The following is a 19,774-nucleotide window of genomic DNA, read 5'->3' as shown; positions in this document are numbered from 1 at the left end:
AAATTCCATAAGGTTCCATCACAATAATGTGGGAACAATGTGTGATTTCCAGCACAATTGGAGGTTTGCAGGGCATTGTAGGTAAGAAAATGGTGTGGGGTGCATGTGAAGCACACCGCCCTGGACTCACCCATATTTTTATTTTTCAGATGTGTCTAGGTCTTGTGGATTTTTCTACCCGGCAGCATCCAAAAGTCTAAAAAGTGCAGCCCTCATCATTCCAAGTGGGACGATTTTGAGAGTTAGCCAAGCTCTTATGGGCCAAATGTAAAACCAAAACCCAAAATAATCAAATGTCCTCTTGCTTGCCGTGGGATAAGATGTTTTAGTGTGCAGGGGAGAGCTGAAAGACTTACTCCCTTCAGTTGGGTGGGGGCATAACCTTGCCCATACTGGTTGGTAGCCACCAGCCCACTGTTTTTTTATTTTTTTATTCCCTGGCATCTAGTAGGGTTTCCGCCCCCCGGGGAGTGGATCAGGGGTAATTGCCCCATCTGCCCACCACTTGGGGTGGGGGTATGGCCACCCTTTTTTTTTTTTTTTTAAATAAAAATTCTTCCCTCGTGTCTGGTGGGGTTTCTGCATGAGCCTTACAAAACTAGGCGGACCTGCCCCCAAAGGGGGGGCAGAAATGGCCTAAAATAAATTTGGCTTTGCAGGGAAGAGTGCTGGAGGCCAGAGCTAAACGGATTCTGAAGATCCCTTGGAGGAGGAACAAACAAGCCTTGGTAGCTGCAAGAGTCACGGTTCACTGGGTGTCTTGCAAGGAGAGGCACGGGCTTACTGTCTCCCAAGTTGGTAGAGAGGACCAAGGTGACCACTCCAGACCACCACCTGTGATGCAGGATCCACGCAGCTCTGGAGGAGAGAGGATCCATACAGCTAGTCATCGTTGCAGTTGGTGCTTGCGGATGCCAGGGAGTGACTCCTTCATTCCAAGGGCGATTCCTTCTTACTTCTTGTGCAAGCTGAAGACTTGTGGCCCTCAGAGGATGCACAGCCAGGGATATGTTGCAGTTGCTGGAAGGAGCCAGAGAAACACTGTTGCAAGGCACAAATAAGTAGTTCTGTGTAGTCATGCCTGGGGGCAGTGTCCCAATGATAACCAATGGCACAACCTTCAAGTGCACCGGAGTTAAAACAAGTTTTTCATCCAGTTTCAAAGTGTGATTAATATGTTTGTAGAAATAGCTATCAAACATCAAGTGTATGTTGGGCATCCTGAATCCCGGGAACAAATGTTACTTTACAATTGCTGATAATGTGGACTTCATACTCACAGAGCAATCCTATATTGGTGAAACTAGGTGCTACAATTCTGTCCTGCGAAGTGGAGTGCCAGATCCCGATGCAGAGAAGCCTACAAAGGTCTATCAAAAGACCATAAAGAGGGAGCACCTTCAGCAGCCATACTATGCTTAGCTCCTGCCATGTGCACCAATATCCCTTCTACAGCTAATTTGCATCAAAAGCAGTGAATGAAGACATTTCTACCAATCATCTGTGATTATTTTTCAGGCAGTCACTTTTTCAACAACTGTAAATGCCATACATCGTTCCTTAATGTAGGGAGTCTATAGACGATTCACCCAAGGAAAACATCTGCAGAGTACATCTCAAGCTTTAAAACATGTATTGTAATAACTGCTGTTTGAGCATGTTTTTTAAAATCGTTTACCTTAATGTTGTCCACTGTTCGTTTAAGATGGTTCAGTGCCTGTGGGATAACTTGCAGCCAGTTGCATGCAGTAGTGTGTAGAGTTCTCATCCAAACAGGACGACCATCTGAAGTGGAATCTGTCCTTTGCTTCTTCTCTGTTTCTGCATAGGCCAAGTCATCTTCATCCTCGAGCATCTGCATTTTCAGCATTTTACTGATCATGTCAACCCCTTCACAATAAAAGCAAAAACAATGATGAAACAATGCATTAGGAGCGTGTAAAATTAATTTTTATATGACTATTCTTTTCAGGGTTCAAATCTATTGGGCTCGGGGTGTGGAAATTATTACAGAACTAAGGAGCGAAACAAAGAATAAGTTACTTATTCACAGTAAAAACTCCCATGTGTCAGATTGGATCTGGAAATGCTTTGTAGTAGCTCCTGTGCACCAACATGCAGTACCATTATCATCCACTGCAACTCGATCCCCCCCCTCTGTACAGGACAACAAGAAGCGATATATAAGTACCACCCTAGTCCGGCAACATCAGTTTGTATACCTAGATTCCTCATCTTGATAATTACTACTCAAGCATGCCTTTTCAGAAGAGTGCATTTACTTCAGGAAGTCCTGCAAGACTGAGCAGACAAAACGGTCATCTCTGCTGACTTGAGGATCAATGCAGTAGTGTCTGGTGAAAGTATGGACAGAAGGTGTCAAAACCAGAACACCAATAATCAAAGCTGTAGTAGCAGCCGTTGCTTTGGTGAAATTAGCCCTAAGGCCCTGCTGAGGATACTTTTTGGCCAAGGCCCAACACAGGTTTGTGCAGAGGACATCAATCAGGTGAATGTTTGCTTCTGGACTGCATTCTCCCTTTTTTGTATCTGTGAATCCAATAAAAATTGATCTTCAGTGTTGTATCTCTTTGTTCTGTAATAACTAAGAACACAAAGTTGGTGGGACCATTGTACCCTTTCCTTCTCTTTGGATGGGCGTGATAGAGAAAAAAAATACAGAGAATGTGAAAGACAGATAAAGGAAACACCACTTTTGGGAGAAAGTATGCATGGGTCCTAAGCACCAGCTTGTCAGGAAAAAAGGTACAACACGGATGCTGAACTGACAAGGTCTCACAAATGACAAGTATTTGTAATGAGAAATACAGTGTTCAGGGTCAAAAGAGCACAGCTGCTCGAAATTATCACACTTTACGAAGGCCCATATTAAATTAAGGCCCCACTGTGGAATAATAAGAGACTCAGGGAGTAGTCTAGGCAGATGCAACCAAAATGGTGACTTCAATGAAGAAGGCTATTAGGCAAACGAAGGAAGGCTAAAATGGCAAACAAACAACATTCAACTGTGCCAATACCAAAGCCCTGGTGGCCCACAGACAATAAAAACAACAGATCTTCAGGCAATTCTGCCTGAAGTGTGTCACAATGCTTCTTTTCACACCAGGCAACAAATTTAGGCCACTGACCTGAAAATATAGACCTGGTGAAGGGGGGCAAGCAGCCAGGATGACACCAACCAATTCAAACACGGGTCAAAACCTTTTACTTTATTCTGCCTAATCTCCATGTATGGTGCAGGTGGTGAAGGGGCAGGTGAAATACCCCAACTTGCTACAGGAACAGTGGATCCTACCAAAGAGGTAGTCTAATTGGAGGACATATGCTCAGGATTTCAGAATACTAAACCCTGTACCGGTGCTTCACTCTGCCTGACCTCTTTTCGTTCCAGCGGGATAAACAGCAGAGGTGAGAATCTCTATAGAGGAACAGAGTTCCATCAAAGGAGGAAAGAGTTTCCTAGAAACTCTTAACGGGCAAACTCTAGAGCACAGAAGGCATGGACAAAACGTATTCTGAGAGATAGCTACAAGATTTATCGAGAGAATGCATTACTAGACTAAAATACTCTAAGCGACCTCCCAGTGCAGATGCCACTTGTGGTCACCAATATGACACCTGATGATGAATGATTTCTCCAGGTTGTAAACCATAGGGTAAATACTGTGAAACCCCCGCCATCGCTCAAGTCTCAGGGCCTAGACCTAAGAGACCTATCCATACTGTGCTTTTGCCCAAGCGAGCATCAAGCCCAAAGACAACTCATTAATGACTAATGTGAGGTCTGGATGTAGCCTGTTTCCCATCAGGTTGGCATTCACCAACTACCCCTCAAGGTACTAGGCTCTCTTTTCTAGTAGGAAGGATGTTGTCCAAAAGGTATACCGGTGTTTAGCTTATTAAAGATAAAGGTTTCAAGCAGGGCATGCATATGTCAACAGGCATGAGGCACCACTATAAAACACAAGTCTAAGAGACCAGGAGGCCTCAGAACAATCCTGGCTTGGACAAGGACTTGTGCTCAAAGTATCTGGATCAAAGCCTCAATGTCAGAGTAGTCCTTGTGGGGAAAGAAATGCCTTTAAAGCCACCATGTCTAGGAAGGAAATCCTCTGCCTGGACCCAAGATGAGATTTCAGTATGTCAATCGAGAACCCCAGGGTGGACACCAACAAAACTGTTGCCTGCAGGTGGCCCGAGGCTAGCTGAGATAAATGCACCTTCAGCAGTCTGTCATCAGCCTATCCAATACCTGAGACGATAAGCTGCAAAAATCTAAATTACCTTCTTGAACAACTAGGGGGGGAGGTAGGGCCAAAGGTCAGAATGGAATGTTGAAATGTTTTCCAAACCAACGTAAGAAAGTCTGGGACTGCAGGACCAGAACATAAAAGTATGTGTCCTGCAAATCCAAGGACATCAACCAGCTTTTCAAGATTCAAATCGAACAGGAGCCAGTGTCACAATTATGAATTTGTCATTCTAGGGGAAGGCTTTCAGGAGCCTGAGGTCTAGTATATGTCTCAGCCCCAGTCCTTCTTGTTAACCAGAATGTATTAGGATTGGCACTCTATTTCCCTCATGTCCTTCACAAGCAGTGTTTTCTGGAAAGAAAATCAGCACGGTCTGCTAACATCTGACCAAAAACTGAAGGAAAGTGAGCAAGGGTAGACAAACAACGGAGGATGTAACCAAATGGAACATGATGGATCTACTGGGCCAATGTCATTTTAAGTCAGTCTTGTAAGCAAAGCTGAATTGTGCCACCCACCAGCCCAGATGATCACTGGAGGAGACATGAAAGTGGACTGGCTGCAGCTGCAGGAGGCAAGAAGAAAGAAAAGCACTGCGGGGGCTACAAACGCTGCCTATTCCTCTGGAACCACAAAAAGGCTGAACTGGTTGTTGGAGCGGGTGTGAGTACTACCTCTATGGAAGACAAGGCCTCTCGTGTTGCAGCATGGTTTCTTTAAAAGACTCAATCTGCTGAAAAGTCAACAACAGCCTTGACAACTAGGAGTGCAATGGCTCCAGACCAGATATTAACTCTGAATTGAATACTGAAGCTGGAGTCATGCCCTTTAATTGCCGACTATGTGACTTCTACATAGACCATTGAGTAGGCACTTTGATTTCTTATGTTAGCATTTGAACTCATCTTTCGACTTCATCCTGGACTTACCTTGCAACTTTGAATGAGATAGACCCCTATGTGTTTGGTAACACGTTTAGCTTCCCATTCCTTGATGGCCTTAGAATGTATCAGGAAGCATGTGTTGCGGGACATGGAGCTGGGTATGTTTCGAAGCACCACTGGTAGGCATCATGCAAGTCTGTTACTGACCAAAGTTAATTATCTTTCATTATGCTCTTTCTGGTGTGTACTTTAACCACAATTTCTCACATTTAAAATAATCTTAGCCACCAAACTGGATTTTTTAAACCGGAATCGATCCAGCTCGTCAGATGGTGGTGCTGTGACTCAGTATTGGCCTAGCGCTGCCACTGACGTGACGGTGTGAAGCTGTGCATAGACACCACCCTGGCACGCTAATGTTAGGTTTAGCTTTTACTCTTCCAAACCCTTCAGTCACAGATCAATATTGACAAATCTGAGGTGACAGTGTGTCGAAAACGTGCTTGGGACCTTTTTAATTTACATAACAGTCCACTTCACAGAATGGGGAGCATGAAGGGTGGCAGGGAATCTGGAGTTAGTTACACTGCTGTAGGAAGCTGGCTCTCTATGATGGCTGATCAGAGGTGAGTTTCGGGCATTTGTGCACTCACAAGGTCAATAAATGAGATGCACTCAATAAGGAAATCTGACACCAATTCAGAAAAATATCAGATTTTTTATATTATTTTAGATACCAAAATCTACAAGATCAGGAACGTATTTTTCGAGTTAGCGATTTTTCAAACAATAGAAAATATAGCTGTCAAATCTGAGGCATGAGCCTCGAATGTGGTAATGTTATCTTACTGGGAGAACAAACTGCACAGGGTCACTTGCAAACGACTTACAGGACTGTTCTTCTGGACTTAAGGTAAGTAGGGGCCAAGATCCTAGAACGAACCAACAGTTTGGGTTTACCTGCCCTGGAGTGTCCAGGTGCAGAGGTGTTTCCAGCGGTGGTAGCCTCAGACTCTACACGCAAAATCAATGGGGAAAAGTACCTGATGGAAAGAGGCTGCAAGTGGAGACTGAGGGGCCTGTCTGACAGAACCCAAAGGGGCCTCAGCTCTTAGGGGTCGCAGGACCCCAGAGACAACATCGATTCTCTTGAGCCTAGGTTTCAGAGATCAGTGGCAGAGGTGTTCTGTCCGGCGGGGTTGGTGAGTTAGAGAATCTCACAGTTCTTGGTGCACCTGCTGAAGAGGGGAAAGAAACTCCACAAGACTACTTCTGGTAAGAAGCTGGCCTCTCTCAAAGTCCCTCGATGTGGAGGTAAGTTTTGGCGGCGGTGGCGGTGTTCCGGCAGAACGCAAACAAGCCTTGGTACTTGCAACTGGCAGTGGTACCCCAGATATTAGTGCAGGGAGTCTTTGGGCAGGCTCAGCATCTCCAAAACTAGATTGGTCGACAGGGCTGTACTACTGGACGTTTGGGATCTTCTTCCTTGGTGAGATGCTCCTTTGGTGGATCCGATGGTCAGCAAAACAGGGAACCGGGCAGTAGCGCTTGGTGCCTGCTGGTGCAGGGAAGTGGCTCCTCCTCTCCATGGGAGATGCTGGCTGGTTGGCAAAGCGCTGGCAGGCCTACGAGGATTTTGGAGGATGCACAGCTGCAGGACAAGTCGGGTTTTTGCAATTTTTAGGACAGAAGCAGGTAGGCAGGGTTTGGCATCAAAGTTCACAGCTAATCCACAGTTCCTGCGCTGGACAGCTTTTCCTTGTCCCTCTTCTTTTTGTTGCCAGACGAATTTAAGTCCCTGGTGTCAGGGGTTCACCTAAATACTGAATTTAGAGGTGTTAAGGAGAGTGTAGAGTAGCAGCCAATGGGCTACTTACGCCTGGGTGACTACACCCTCTATATGACCACTCCTAGTGGGGAGTGGGCATAATTCTGTCCCAGAGTTCCTACTTTCACCAAAAACAAGAGGGTGGAACCCTTCTTCGTGGAGCTCATCAGATAGCACACAGGAGTAGGCCTAGCATGGTAATGTAACACGCCTACTGCAAAGCTAATTTCCTGCCTGTCCTGGTGCCAAATGGGCCTCAGAGCAGGGAGTTGCAATGCCCAGGCCTGGGGGAAGCCTAGGTGGCATATCAAAGGGCTGCAGAGACTTTGAAGCCTCCATCCCTGCTGATTTACTAGCCATCCTGCTGGAGGAGGTGATAACACCCACCTCTGGAACAGGCACTGTTTCTGCCCTCAGAGCGTGGGCTCTCACCTCCAGAAATGGGTCTGTGGTGGCAGGCTGGTTGATACCAGTCAGCCAGTATACTAGAAGGCTAGTAGGTTTAAGGGAGCACCTCTAAGGTGCACTCTGGGTACTTGTCATAATAAATCCAATACAAGCTTTAGTAAGGATTTATAAGACACCAACCACCATAGGTTTCCATGAAGCCATTATGAAGCTGGGTAAAAAGTAATGACCACTGTCCAGTACACACCTTAAGATGGCTTCCCTGTTCACTTGTAATAACTAATTATCAAACTTGACATCACAGGGGCATATATGCTCATGCAGATATGCTCTCACATAAAATATAATATACATTGCCTTAGGGCTCTAAGGCCTGCTGTAGAAGTGACTTACTAATACGATATGTAGAGACAGGCATGGCACACAATGGGTGTGCCATGCTGTGTTTTCATCCAAGGTTTGCACCAGGCCACGCATCCTGCAATAACAGTCAGCCTGGAATTTGAAGGGGGGGTCCCTTAGGGTGGGATAATACATGCTGCAGCCCTCAGGGACCCTCTTTAGTAACCATGTCCTAGGTACCAAGGGTACCATTTGCACACAATTAGATCATTTTACTTGGTTGTAGGGAAAGCACTGGCATTGTGGACCTGGTTAGCAAGAACCCAGTGCACCTTCAGTTGAAACAACTCAGTACCAGTGGTAAAACGTCGGGGTGACCATGTCAAAAAGGACACTTTCCTATACCCCTCCACCCACCACATTCCAAATCCAGTATTGGGAAGTCAATTCCCTGCATCCTGGGGGCTCCACCACGGACCCCCCCAGTAGTGTCAAACCAGCTCTCTGAGGCTTGCACTGCAGCTACAGCCACCACACAGACAGGGTTCTGCCCTCCTGGGGTCTAAGCAGCCCAGTCCCAGGAAGGCAGAACAAAGCATTTCCTGTGGGAGGAGGGTGTTAAACCCTCTCCCTTTGGAAGGAAAATGTCACTTACCCAGTGTACATCTGTTCATGGCATTAGTCGCTGCAGATTCACATGCTGTGCTGTGCACAGTCCGCCGTCTGGTGTTGGGCTCGGAGTGTTACAAGTTGGTTTTTCTTCGAAGAAGTCTTTTCGAGTCACGAGACCGAGGGACTCCTCCCACTTCGGTTCCATTGCGCATGGGCGTCGACTCCATCTTAGATTGTTTTCCCCGCAGAGGGTGAGGTAGGAGTTGTTTATGCTAGTAATTGTGCCCATGCAATGGAATGAATACGTATGTACAAAATGAAGGTGAAAGTAATATATTTACAAATGTACAAATGTTGAAGATCTACTTCCAAACAGCTACAGGCTCCCGGGGAGGCGGGTGGGCGCATGTGAATCTGCAGCGACTAATGCCACGAACAGATGTACACTGGGTAAGTGACATTTTCCGTTCGGTGGCATGTGTAGCTGCAGATACACATGCTGTGCATAGACTAGTAAGCAGTTACTCCCCAAAAGCGGTGGTTCAGCCTGTAGGAGTGGAAGTAGTTTGAAATAAAGTTCTTAGAACGGCTTGACCTACTGTGGCTTGTTGTGCAGATAACACATCTACACAGTAGTGTTTAGTAAATGTATGAGGCGTAGACCATGTGGCTGCCTTACATATTTCAGTCATTGGAATGTTTCCTAGAAAGGCCATGGTAGCACCTTTCTTTCTAGTTGAGTGTGCCTTTGGTGTTATAGGCAGTTCTCTTTTTGCTTTGAGATAACAGGTTTGAATGCATTTAACTATCCATCTGGCAATGCCTTGATTGGATATTGGATTCCCTGTATGAGGTTTTTGGAAAGCAGCGTACAATTGTTTTGTTTTTCGAATTTGTTTTGTTCTGTCAATGTAGTACATTAAAGCTCTTTTGATGTCTAATGTATGTAGTGCTCTTTCAGCTACCGCATCTGGTTCTGGAAAGAACACTGGTAGTTCTACTGTTTGATTCAAGTGGAACGGTGATATTACTTTTGGTAAGAACTTAGGATTTGTTCGTAAAACTATTTTATGCTTGTGTATCTGAATAAAGGGTTCTTGTATGGTAAAAATGCTTGTATCTCACTTACTCTTCTTAGAGATGTGATGGCAATTAGAAATGCTACTTTCCATGTTAAGTATTGTATCTCACATGAGTGCATGGGTTCAAACGGTGGACTCATGAGCCGTGTTAAGACAATGTTAAGGTTCCACGAAGGAACTGGTGGCGTCCTTGGTGGGATAATTCTTTTTAGACCCTCCATAAAAGCCTTTATGACTGGGATCCTAAAAAGGGATGTTGAGTGCGTAATTTGCAGATAAGCTGAAATTGCGGTGAGATGTATTTTAATGGATGAAAAAGCTAGCTTTGACTTTTGTAAGTGCAGTAGGTAGCTGACGATGTCTTTAGCAGTTGCGTGTAAGGGTTGTATCTGTTTATTATGGCAGTAATAAACAAATATTTTCCACTTATTTGCATAGCAATGTCTTGTGGTTGGTTTCCTAGCTTGTTTTATGACTTCCATACATTCCTGTGTGAGGTCTAGATGTCCGAATTCTAAGACTTCAGGAGCCAGATTGTTAGATTCAGCGATGCTGGATTTGGGTGTCTGATCTGTTGTTTGTGTTGAGTTAACAGATCTGGCCTGTTTGGTAGTTTGACATGAGGTACTACTGACAGGTCTAGGAGTGTTGTGTACCAAGGTTGCCTTGCCCAAGTTGGTGCTATGAGTATGAGTTTGAGTTTGTTTTGACTCAATTTGTTTACCAGATATGGAAGGAGTGGGAGAGGGGGGAAAAGCGTATGCAAATATCCCTGACCAACTCATCCATAATGCATTGCCTTGAGACTGAGCCTGTGGGTATCTGGATGCGAAGTTTTGGCATTTTGCGTTTTCTTTTGTTGAAAATAGGTCTATTTGTAGTGTTCCCCATCTTTGGAAGTAAGTGTTTAGTATTTGGGGGTGAATCTCCCATTCGTGGATCTGTTGGTGATCCCGAAAGAGATTGTCTGCTAACTGATTCTGAATCCCTGGAATAAACTGCGCTATTAAGCGAATGTGGTTGTGAATCGCCCAATGCCATATTCTCTGTGCCAGGAGACACAACTGTGTCGAGTGTGTCCCTCCCTGTTTGTTCAGATAATACATCGTTGTCATGTTGTCTGTTTTGACAAGAATGTGTTTGTGGCTTATTATAGGTTGAAATGCTTTCAATGCTAGAAATACTGCCAGTAGTTCTAAGTGATTTATGTGAAACTGTCTCTGCTGAGTGTCCCATTGTCCTTGGATGCTGTGTTGGTTGAGGTTTGCTCCCTACCCTATCATGGAGGCATCCGTCGTTATTACGTATTGAGGCACTGGGTCTTGGCAAGGCCGCCCTTGGTTTAAATTTATATGGTTCCACCACTGAAGCGAGGTGTATGTTTGGCGGTCTATCAACACTAGATCTTGAAGTTGACCCTGTGCCTGTGACCATTGTGATGGTAGGCACTGTTGTAAGGGCCGCATGTGCAATCTTGCGTTTGGGACAATGGCTATGCATGAGGACATCATGCCTAGTAGTTTCATCACCATCTTCACTTGTATCTTTTGTTTTGGGTACATGGCCTGTATTACATTGTGAAATGCTTGTACCCTTTGTGGACTTGGAGTGGCAATCCCTTTTGTTGTGTTGATTGTCGCCCCTAAATATTGCTGTGTTTGACACGGCTGAAGGTGTTACTTGTTGTAGTTGAGTGAGAAACCTAGTTTGTGGAGGGTTTCTATGACATACTTTGTGTGTTGTGAACACCGTTCTTGCGTGTTGGTTTTGATTAACTGATCGTCTAGGTACAGGAACACATGTATTTGCTGCCTTCTGATATGAGCAGCCACTACTGCCAGGCATTTTGTAAAAACTCTTGGCGCAGTTGTTATCCCGAATGGCAACACTTTGAATTGGTAATGTACTCCTTGGAATACAAACCTTAAGTACTTTCTGTGTGAAGAATGTATCGGTATATGGAAGTATGCATCCTTTAGGCCTAGTGTTGTCATGCAGTCTTGTTGTTTGAGCAATGGGATTACGTCCTGCAGTGTCACTATGTGAAAGTGATCTGATTTGATGTAGGTATTTAATGTTCAGAGATCTAATATAGGTCTTAAGAGTTTTGTCTTTTTTGGGTATGAGAAAGTACAGCGAGTAAACTCCTGTTCCCCTCTGATGAATTGGTACTAGTTCTATTGCATCTTTTTGTAACAACGCTTGAACCTCCAGTTGTAGAAGATCCATGTGTTGTTTTGACATATTGTGTGTTTTCGGTGGGACATTTGGAGGGAATTTTAGAAATTCTATGCAATAACCATGCTGGATAATTGCTAGGACCCAAGTGTCTGTTGTTATTTCCTCCCATTGTTTGTAGAACTTGGTTAGTCTCCCCCCACTGGTGTTATGTGTTGGGGATTTGTGACGTCTAAGTCACTGCTTGTTTTGTGGAGTTTTGGGACTTTGGAACTTCCCTCTACTTTTTGGGAATTGTCCCCCTCTATATTGTCCCCGAAAACTTCTCTGCTGATATTGACTGATAAGTGGGCCTTGTTTGTGAGGTTGTGGGTTCCGTGCTTTGTCCTTGAAACCCCCCTCGAAACTGTGATCTACAAAATGTGCCTCTGCTCTGTGGGGAATAGAGTGCGCCCATGGCTTTGGCCGTATCAGTGTCCTTTTTTAAGTTTTTCGATAGCAGTGTCCACCTCCGGCCAAAACAACTGCTGTCCGTTAAATGGCATATTCAGCACAGCTTGTTGTATTTCCGGCTTGAATTCTGATGTACGCAGCCATGCATGTCTCCGTATTGTCACTGCTGTGATTACAGTCCTAGCAGCTGTATCTGCCGCATCCATTGCTGACCGTACCTGATTGTTCGAGATACTCTGTCCTTCTTCCACAACTTGCTGTGCTCTCTTTTGGAACTCCTTGGGCAAATGTTCTATAAAGTGTTGCATTTCGTCCCAATGAGCACTATCATATCTGGCCAACAAAGCCTGTGAGTTGACAATACGCCACTGGTTTGCTGCCTGTGCCGCCACTCTTTTCCCTGCCACGTCGAACTTACAACTCTCTTTGTCTGGAGGTGGTGCATCTCCTGAAGTATGTGAGTTCGCTCTCTTGCGAGCTGCCCCTACTACCACCGAGTCCAGTGTTAACTGTTGTGTGATGTACACAGGGTCTGTTGGTGGCGGTTTATATTCTTTCTCCACCCTTGGAGTAACGGCCCTTCCTTTCACAGGCTCCTCAAATACTTGTTTGGAGTGTTTTAGCATTCCAGGTAGCATGGGTAGGCTCTGGTACTGGCTGTGTGGGGACGACCGTGTATTAAATAGAAAGTAGTCTTCAATTGGCTCAGCATGCATGCTGACATTATGAAACGCCGCTGCCCTTGACACCACCTGTGCGTAGGCTGTGCTATCCTCTGGTGGTGACGGTCTAGCTGGATAACAGTCGGGACTGTTATCTGACACTGGCGCATCATAAAGATCCCACGCGTCAGGATCATCCTGACTCATCCCTGTATGAGTTGGGGATTGCATCATTGGTGGAGTGGCTACCGGTGATGATTGTGGAGAGCGTTGTGGAGATGGTGGCGGGGTTACTTGTTTAGCCACCTTCGCCTGTGGTTGCTTGTCTTTCTCGTGGAAGGCAAGTTTTCGTTTCATTCGAATCAGAGGGAGAGTACTGATCTTCCCTGTTTCTTTTTGGATGTGGAGCCTTCTTTGGGTGTAGTCTGGCTCCATTGTCTCCAGTTCCTGTCCAAATCTATGTGTTTTCATTTCTGAGAACAGGCCTTGTTCCTCTGTGTAGGAACTTTATTTCGGTTCCGAGGCCGGATGTTTCGGTATCGAAACCTTTTCGGCTGCCTTTTTCGGTTCCAACACTTTTTTGCTCTTCGGCGTACTGATTTCTCGGTGCCGACTTGGTTCGGTACTGCTCTCTCGGTGCCGAGATTGCTCTGACCCGGTGTCTCTGGGTCGAGTCTGCTCTGTGTCGGTATCTCGACCAGAGTCGGATGACTTCGACACATGCATGCCCTTTTTCGGTGCCGATGCACGGTCACCTATTTTTCGGGTTAAGCCATGGCCTGTTGGCGGTGGCGTCCCCTGTGCTTTACTGGTCTTTACGTGAGTCTTGTGTATCGACGTCTTACTCACGGTTTTCGGCGTCTGTTCAGGATCGACCTCTTCCGAGTCGGAATCCTCGATGGAGAAGGCTTCCTCTTCTTCCTCCATGTGTTTTTGTCCTGTCGGCACCGACACCATCTGTAGTCTTCTTGCTCTTCGGTCCCTTAAGGTCTTTCTGGACCGAAATGCTCGACAGGCCTCACAGGTATCCTCTTTGTGTTCTGGCGACAAACACAAATTACAGACCAAATGCTGATCTGTATAAGGATACTTGTTGTGACATTCGGGGCAGAAGTGGAATGGGGTCCGTTCCATTAGCCTTGAAGACACGCGCGGTCGGGCCGACCAGGCACCGCCGGGGAATTGAAAACCCCGAAGGGCCGCCGGAGCTCTTCAAAATTCGGTGTCGATCTGTTGTAACTAACCCGATACCGAACGCAAACAATACCGTCAAATTGTCCGAGTTTTTACTAACTTTCCGAAGCACGGAGCGAAGAGGAACACGTCCGAACCCGATGGCGGAAAGAAAACAATCTAAGATGGAGTCGATGCCCATGCGCAATGGAGCCGAAAGGGGAGGAGGCCCTCGATCTCGTGACTCGAAAAGACTTCTTCGAAGAAAAACAACTTGTAACACTCCGAGCCCAACACTGGATGGCGGGATGTGCAAAGCATGTGTATCTGCAGCTACACATGCCATCGAACACATATATGGAAAATGTCACTTCCCCAGTGTACATCTGTTCGTGGCATGAGACTGGATAATTGCCAGTACCCAAGTGTCTGTTGTTATCTCCTCCCAATGTTTGTAAAAATTGCTTAGTCTCCCCCCCACAGGTGTTATGTGTTGGGGATTTGTGACTTGGAAGTCACTGCCTGTTTTGAGGAGTTTTGGGGCTTTGGAACTTCCCTCTATTCTTCTATATTGCCCCCGAAAACTTCCCCGCTGATATTGGCTTTGATAAGTGGGCCTTGTTTGTGAGGTTGTGGGTTCTGTAGCTTGTCCTCGAAACCCCCCTCTAAACTTTGTTTTGCGAAATGTGCCTCTGCTCTGTGGGGAGTAGAGTGCGCCCATGGCTTTGGCCGTATCAGTGTCTTTTTAAAGTTTTTCGATAGCAGTGTCCACCTCCGGCCCAAACAACTGCTGTACATTAAAAGGCATATTCAGCACGGCTTGTTGTATTTCTGGCTTGAATCCTGACGTACGCAACCATGCGTGTCTCCTTATTGTTACTGCAGTATTTACTGTCTTTGGAGCTGTACCTGCTGCATTCATTGCTGACCGTATCTGATTATTTGAGATACTTTGTCCTTCCTCCACCACTTGTTGTACCCTTTTCTGGCACTCTTTGGGTAAGTGTTCTATGAAATGCTGCATTTCGTCCCAATGAGCCCTATCATATCTTGCCAGAAGTGCTTGTGAGTTGGCAATGCGCCATTGGATTGCTGCCTGTGCTGTAACCCTTTTCCCTGCAGTGTCGAATTTGCGACTCTCCTTGTCTGGAGGTGGTGCTTCTCCCGAGGTGTGAGAGTTTGCTCTCTTGCGAGCTGCCCCTACTACCACAGAGTCTGGTGTTAATTGCTGCGTGATATACACAGGGTCTGTAGGCAGTGGCTTGTACTTCTTCTCCACCCTTGGAGTTATGGCCCTGCCCTTCACAGGCTCCTGAAACACCTGTTTGGAGTGTTTTAGCACTCCAGGTAGCATAGGTAAGCTCTGGTATTGGCTATGAGTGGAGGATAGTGTATTAAACAGAAAGTCAACCTCAATCGGTCCTGCATGCAAGGTGACATTATGAAAAGCCACTGCTCTTGAGACCACCTGCGTGTAGGATGTACTGTCCTCAGGTGGCGACGGTCTCGCTGGGTAACAGTCTGGGCTGTTATCCGATACTGGCGCATCATAAAGGTCCCATGCGTCGGGATCATCTTGACTCATTGCAGTATGAGTTGGGGATTGCATCAGTGGTGGAGTGACTACCGGTGATGTGTTCATTGATAGTGGTGGAGATGGTGGCGGAGTTGTTTGTCTTGCCACCTTTGCCTGTGGCTGCTTGTCCTTTTCTTGAAAGGCAAGTCGTCTATTCATTTTAATTGGGGGAAAGAGTGCTTATCTTCCCTGTGTCCTTTTGAATGTGGAGCCTCCTTTGAGTGTAGTCTGGCTCCATTGATTCTAGTTCTTGACCCAACTTAATCCCTGTTCCTCTGTGTAGGAACCTGATTTAGGTTCCGAGGCTGGATGTTTCAGAATGGAAACCTTTTCTGTAGCCTTTTTCGGCTCCGACAACACTGTCTTTATTTTCGGCGTCGTGGTCTCTCGGTGCCGACCCATTTCGGTGCCACTGTCTCGGTGCCGAACTTGCTCGGAGCCGCTGCTGTGTGCCAGTATCTCGACCGGAGTCGGATGACTTCGACACAAGTGTGCCCTTTTTCGGTGCCGATGATCGGTCACCTATTTTTCGGGTTAAGCCATGGCCTGTTGGCGGTGGCGTCCCCTGGGCTTTTGTGGTCTTCTCGTGAGTTTTATGTTTCGACGTCTTACTCACGGTTTTAGCCGTTTCTTCGGGATCGAGCTCGTCCGAGTCCGACTCCTGGATGGAGAAGGTTTCTTCTTGCTCCTCCAAATGCCTTTGTCCTGTCGGCGCCGACGCCATTTGCAGTCTTCTCGCTCTTCGGTCTCTTAATGTCTTCCTCGACCGAAACGCTCGACAGGCTTCACAAGTATCTTCTCTGTGTTCTGGAGACAAACACAAGTTACAGACCAGGTGCTGATCTGTATACGGATACTTGTTGTAACATTTTGGGCAGAAGCGGAATGGGGTCCGTTCCATCAGCCTTGAAGACCAGGCCCCGACGGGGGATCGAAAAAACCCCGAAGGGCCAACGGAGCTCTTCAAAAGTCGGTTTCGATCTGTTGTAACTAACCCGATACCGAACGCAAACAATACCGTCGATTTTTCCGAGATTCTAACTAACTTTCCGAACCGAAACACGGAGCGAAAAGGAACACGTCCGAACCCGATGGCTGAAAAAAAATCAACCTAAGATGGAGTCGACGCCCATGCGAAATGGAGCTGAAAGGGGAGGAGTCCCTCGATCTCTTGACTCGAAGAAAAACAACTTGTAACACTCCGAGCCCAACACTAGATGGCGGGATGTGCAAAGCATGTGTATCTGCAGCTACACATGCCATCGAACATATATATATATGCTTATTATTCACAAACAAGCGAGAGTAAGACAGTACTTTAAAATGATTCACCTTAACTGAATGTGTACTGCTACTAAACTCTTGTTCCAAGATTGGCTCACTTGAAGCACGTGATCATCATCATAACCAGATAACATCTTGAGGTGTAGAGCAACGAGCAGTGGATGCTAGTACGTAAATGTCAACTAAAATCACAACATTCAAAAAGTTTTTTTTTTTTTTAATATTTTTCTTTTCTTACTAGTAAACTGATAATTCACTTTTTGGGTGCTTTGCTAACGCGGGTGAAAAAAAAAAAAACATTTACCTTGTGTAGTCAGGAGAACTTTCTCTGCATTGTTGGGTAACCCAAGCCAAGAAGGAGTCTGTGTATCTGGAAGCAACTCAACCCACTGCACAAATTCATCACGTCTGTGAATTAAAAAAGCTTCATCTCAGAAGATATTTGAAACTTTCAAGAAGCAACATTGAAAAAAAGCACATGCATCTGTCAATTCTACAGTGATGTAGGATCAAGACACGCTGGGCATCTACAGTGTACAAGTGAATAAGCAGCTAACACTAACTTATTAATTGTTTAGCAATATCTTTACAGCAATAAACAACACACCTCTTACAATATTCATTAAGTGAATCAAATCTTATTTAAGGACAAAGAACAAATAAAAAATCTAAATACCTGATACCATCTGGCATCTGGATATCTTTGTGGCCATCAACTTTGCAGGCCAGCTTGAATTCACTATCAAAGCTAGAAGTGGTAAATAATCGCTCCAAGAAAGTGTTCAACAAACGTTGATCAAATTCATTGTCAACTCGACCACCATATATTGACTGAGCCATCAATGTTTTCAGCGCAGACCATGGAATCTTGTCTGGTGAAATGTTCTGACGGCCCTAAAACAGAGTGCACAATAGAAAAAATGGTCACATTTAAGGTATAATTTCAGTTCCCTTTTTTTAAAAGCAGTAAAAGGCAGCACTAACTTTAATCCAAAACTAATAATGTATTTCGAGTAAAGTGCTTGCTACTGGAACAGTAGAAAGCACTATAATGCTGCCTAATAAAGCACTGTAGGAAAATGCCTAAAAAAAGACAGCCTCACTGTTAAGTCAAATTCTGTTTTTGAAGATTACGCATAACCACCTGTAGGGTTTAAAGTATTGTAGAATCTAGATTGATAGTCAAACATTAGAATAAGACCCTGCTATGTGCAGGTACTGCGAAAAACATCATACCAAAACAAATGGTCATATATCAGTAGAAATGGTGACATGTCAAATATTAACATATGTTGCATAACATCCGCCGAAAGCCTACAACAGGCACAATTTTCGTAATTTTAGGCTGTAATACCAAAACATTACATCAATATTACATTCAACAGCTATAAACAACTGATGCCTACATGTAATGAGGAAAATGCAGTCTGAAACACTTAAAATATAGGAGTTTAAAAAATGCAGTCTCTGATCCTTTAAAGCTCTAGGAGTTTATAGTGAACTTAAAACTTGCCACTGTTAAAGCAGTGACACCATGGCCTCTCAAGCAACATAAGCATCCTCATCAAGATATAGATTTTCTCAAGTCAAACCCTAAGCCAGATGCTGTAAATGTGTAATATGTTAGGCAAAGACATACCTTTGCTGTGGAAATTTTAGCACCTCCAGAAAGGGAGAGCAAGAGGATAGACGTTACTTGGAGGAAGATGCATGAAACAGCAGCTAAAGCTCTAAAGACTGCCAGTACCACGGCACTCCTTGAACGCCATAGCTGAAAAATGTAGGACAGCCTCGTGTACTTTCCTAAAGGCCTACCAATATATCATAGGGAGGACCGCCACGAAATATTGTGACAAGGTTCACGAGTGCTTAATCAAGTGATTAGTGCAGCTATAAACTGCTGAATTGTCAGCTTCAAAAATGCTGTCATGGAGTCAATTTGTGATTGTCCTCTTGGTTGCAACCAAGCTGAAGGCCTTCTGTTTTCAGCCTCTTCTTTATTTGGCCTTCACCTTGTGAAACAGATGGTTAGAATGAAAAATGAAGAGGGGATACTCAACTGGTGGTCCTCGAAGAGACAACTCTTCAAGTCCCAATAAAAGCATAGGGTCCCCAATTCCTACATTCAAAGGTTTCATCCCCTGATGTCCCTATCCGTGTCAAACACAGCTGCAGTTCTACAGATAGCAGCATAAGTAAGAGGCTTTAAAAGCAAAACAGCCATTTAATACTTCAAGGCATCAGCCTCCATAAAGTGCCAGATTCCTCAATAGCCTGCTCTTCTTTCACCACTCTGGTGAGGGAAGCAGTATCTTTACAATGAAAGAGTTGTATCAATCACAAAAGGCAAGTGAGTACTAACTATAGTAAAGCACGGCTACTATCTATCCTTCATTGCAATGCCACCACCTATTCCATCAAAGCCAAACTCATATTTCGTGTTTGTCAGCCTCAGAAAAGAAGCCTCCATACTACTAAAGAGGAGTGAACTCAAACCCTTAACATCTGATCTATAAAAGGTATTTTTGTTTCTGGAAAAATGGTCTCAAGGAGTTCAGACCAAAATTGGTTATATTATTAGCCAACAAGTCCTTCAAAAGGGAAACATTTTGCAAGTCAGATTGTCATCCAATTTTCATTCGCCTCAGGCAGGGGGACAGGATGTGGGATGTAGATCAAGGTGCCTACTTGCATATTCTGATCACAAAAGCACAGTAATTACCTGAGGTTTGTAACACAACATTACAGCATCTATGTGAAGTGCTTCCTTCTGTTCTGAAATCCACTACTCAGACCTTTTCAAAATGCACAATAGAGGTAGCAGCCCACCTTCAACATCAAGGAAGGAATCATTACCTGTAATGCTAGTTCTCCAGTGGAATTTATTATAGTCATTAGTGCTGAATTATCCTATCAACACTTGGGGTCCAGGAACACTTAAACATAGCACAATAACAAAAATTCGGAAGGAAAAAGAAAATATTACAGTACAGCCTATTAAAGACTACACTGGTAAAT

General features: G+C 45.0%; 1 protein-coding gene across 2 annotated transcripts in view; it reads right to left on the bottom strand.

The window, feature by feature from the left end:
- The window catches only part of DYNC1H1 (dynein cytoplasmic 1 heavy chain 1), a 916,572-nt gene that overhangs the window by 131,811 nt on the left and 764,987 nt on the right, over positions 1–19,774 (bottom strand). For both annotated transcript variants that reach the window (XM_069208347.1, XM_069208346.1), the window contains exons 71-73: positions 17,433–17,650; positions 17,061–17,164; positions 1,679–1,890 (exon numbers count right to left, since the gene is read on the bottom strand). In XM_069208347.1, coding sequence (XP_069064448.1) covers positions 1,679–1,890; positions 17,061–17,164; positions 17,433–17,650 — 534 coding nt within the window. The remainder of the gene's footprint in view (positions 1–1,678; positions 1,891–17,060; positions 17,165–17,432; positions 17,651–19,774) is intronic.

This window comes from Pleurodeles waltl, chromosome 9 (genome assembly GCF_031143425.1).
Source record: "Pleurodeles waltl isolate 20211129_DDA chromosome 9, aPleWal1.hap1.20221129, whole genome shotgun sequence".
NCBI lineage: Eukaryota > Metazoa > Chordata > Amphibia > Caudata > Salamandridae > Pleurodeles > Pleurodeles waltl.
This window is presented reverse-complemented; position numbering and strand designations above follow the sequence as displayed.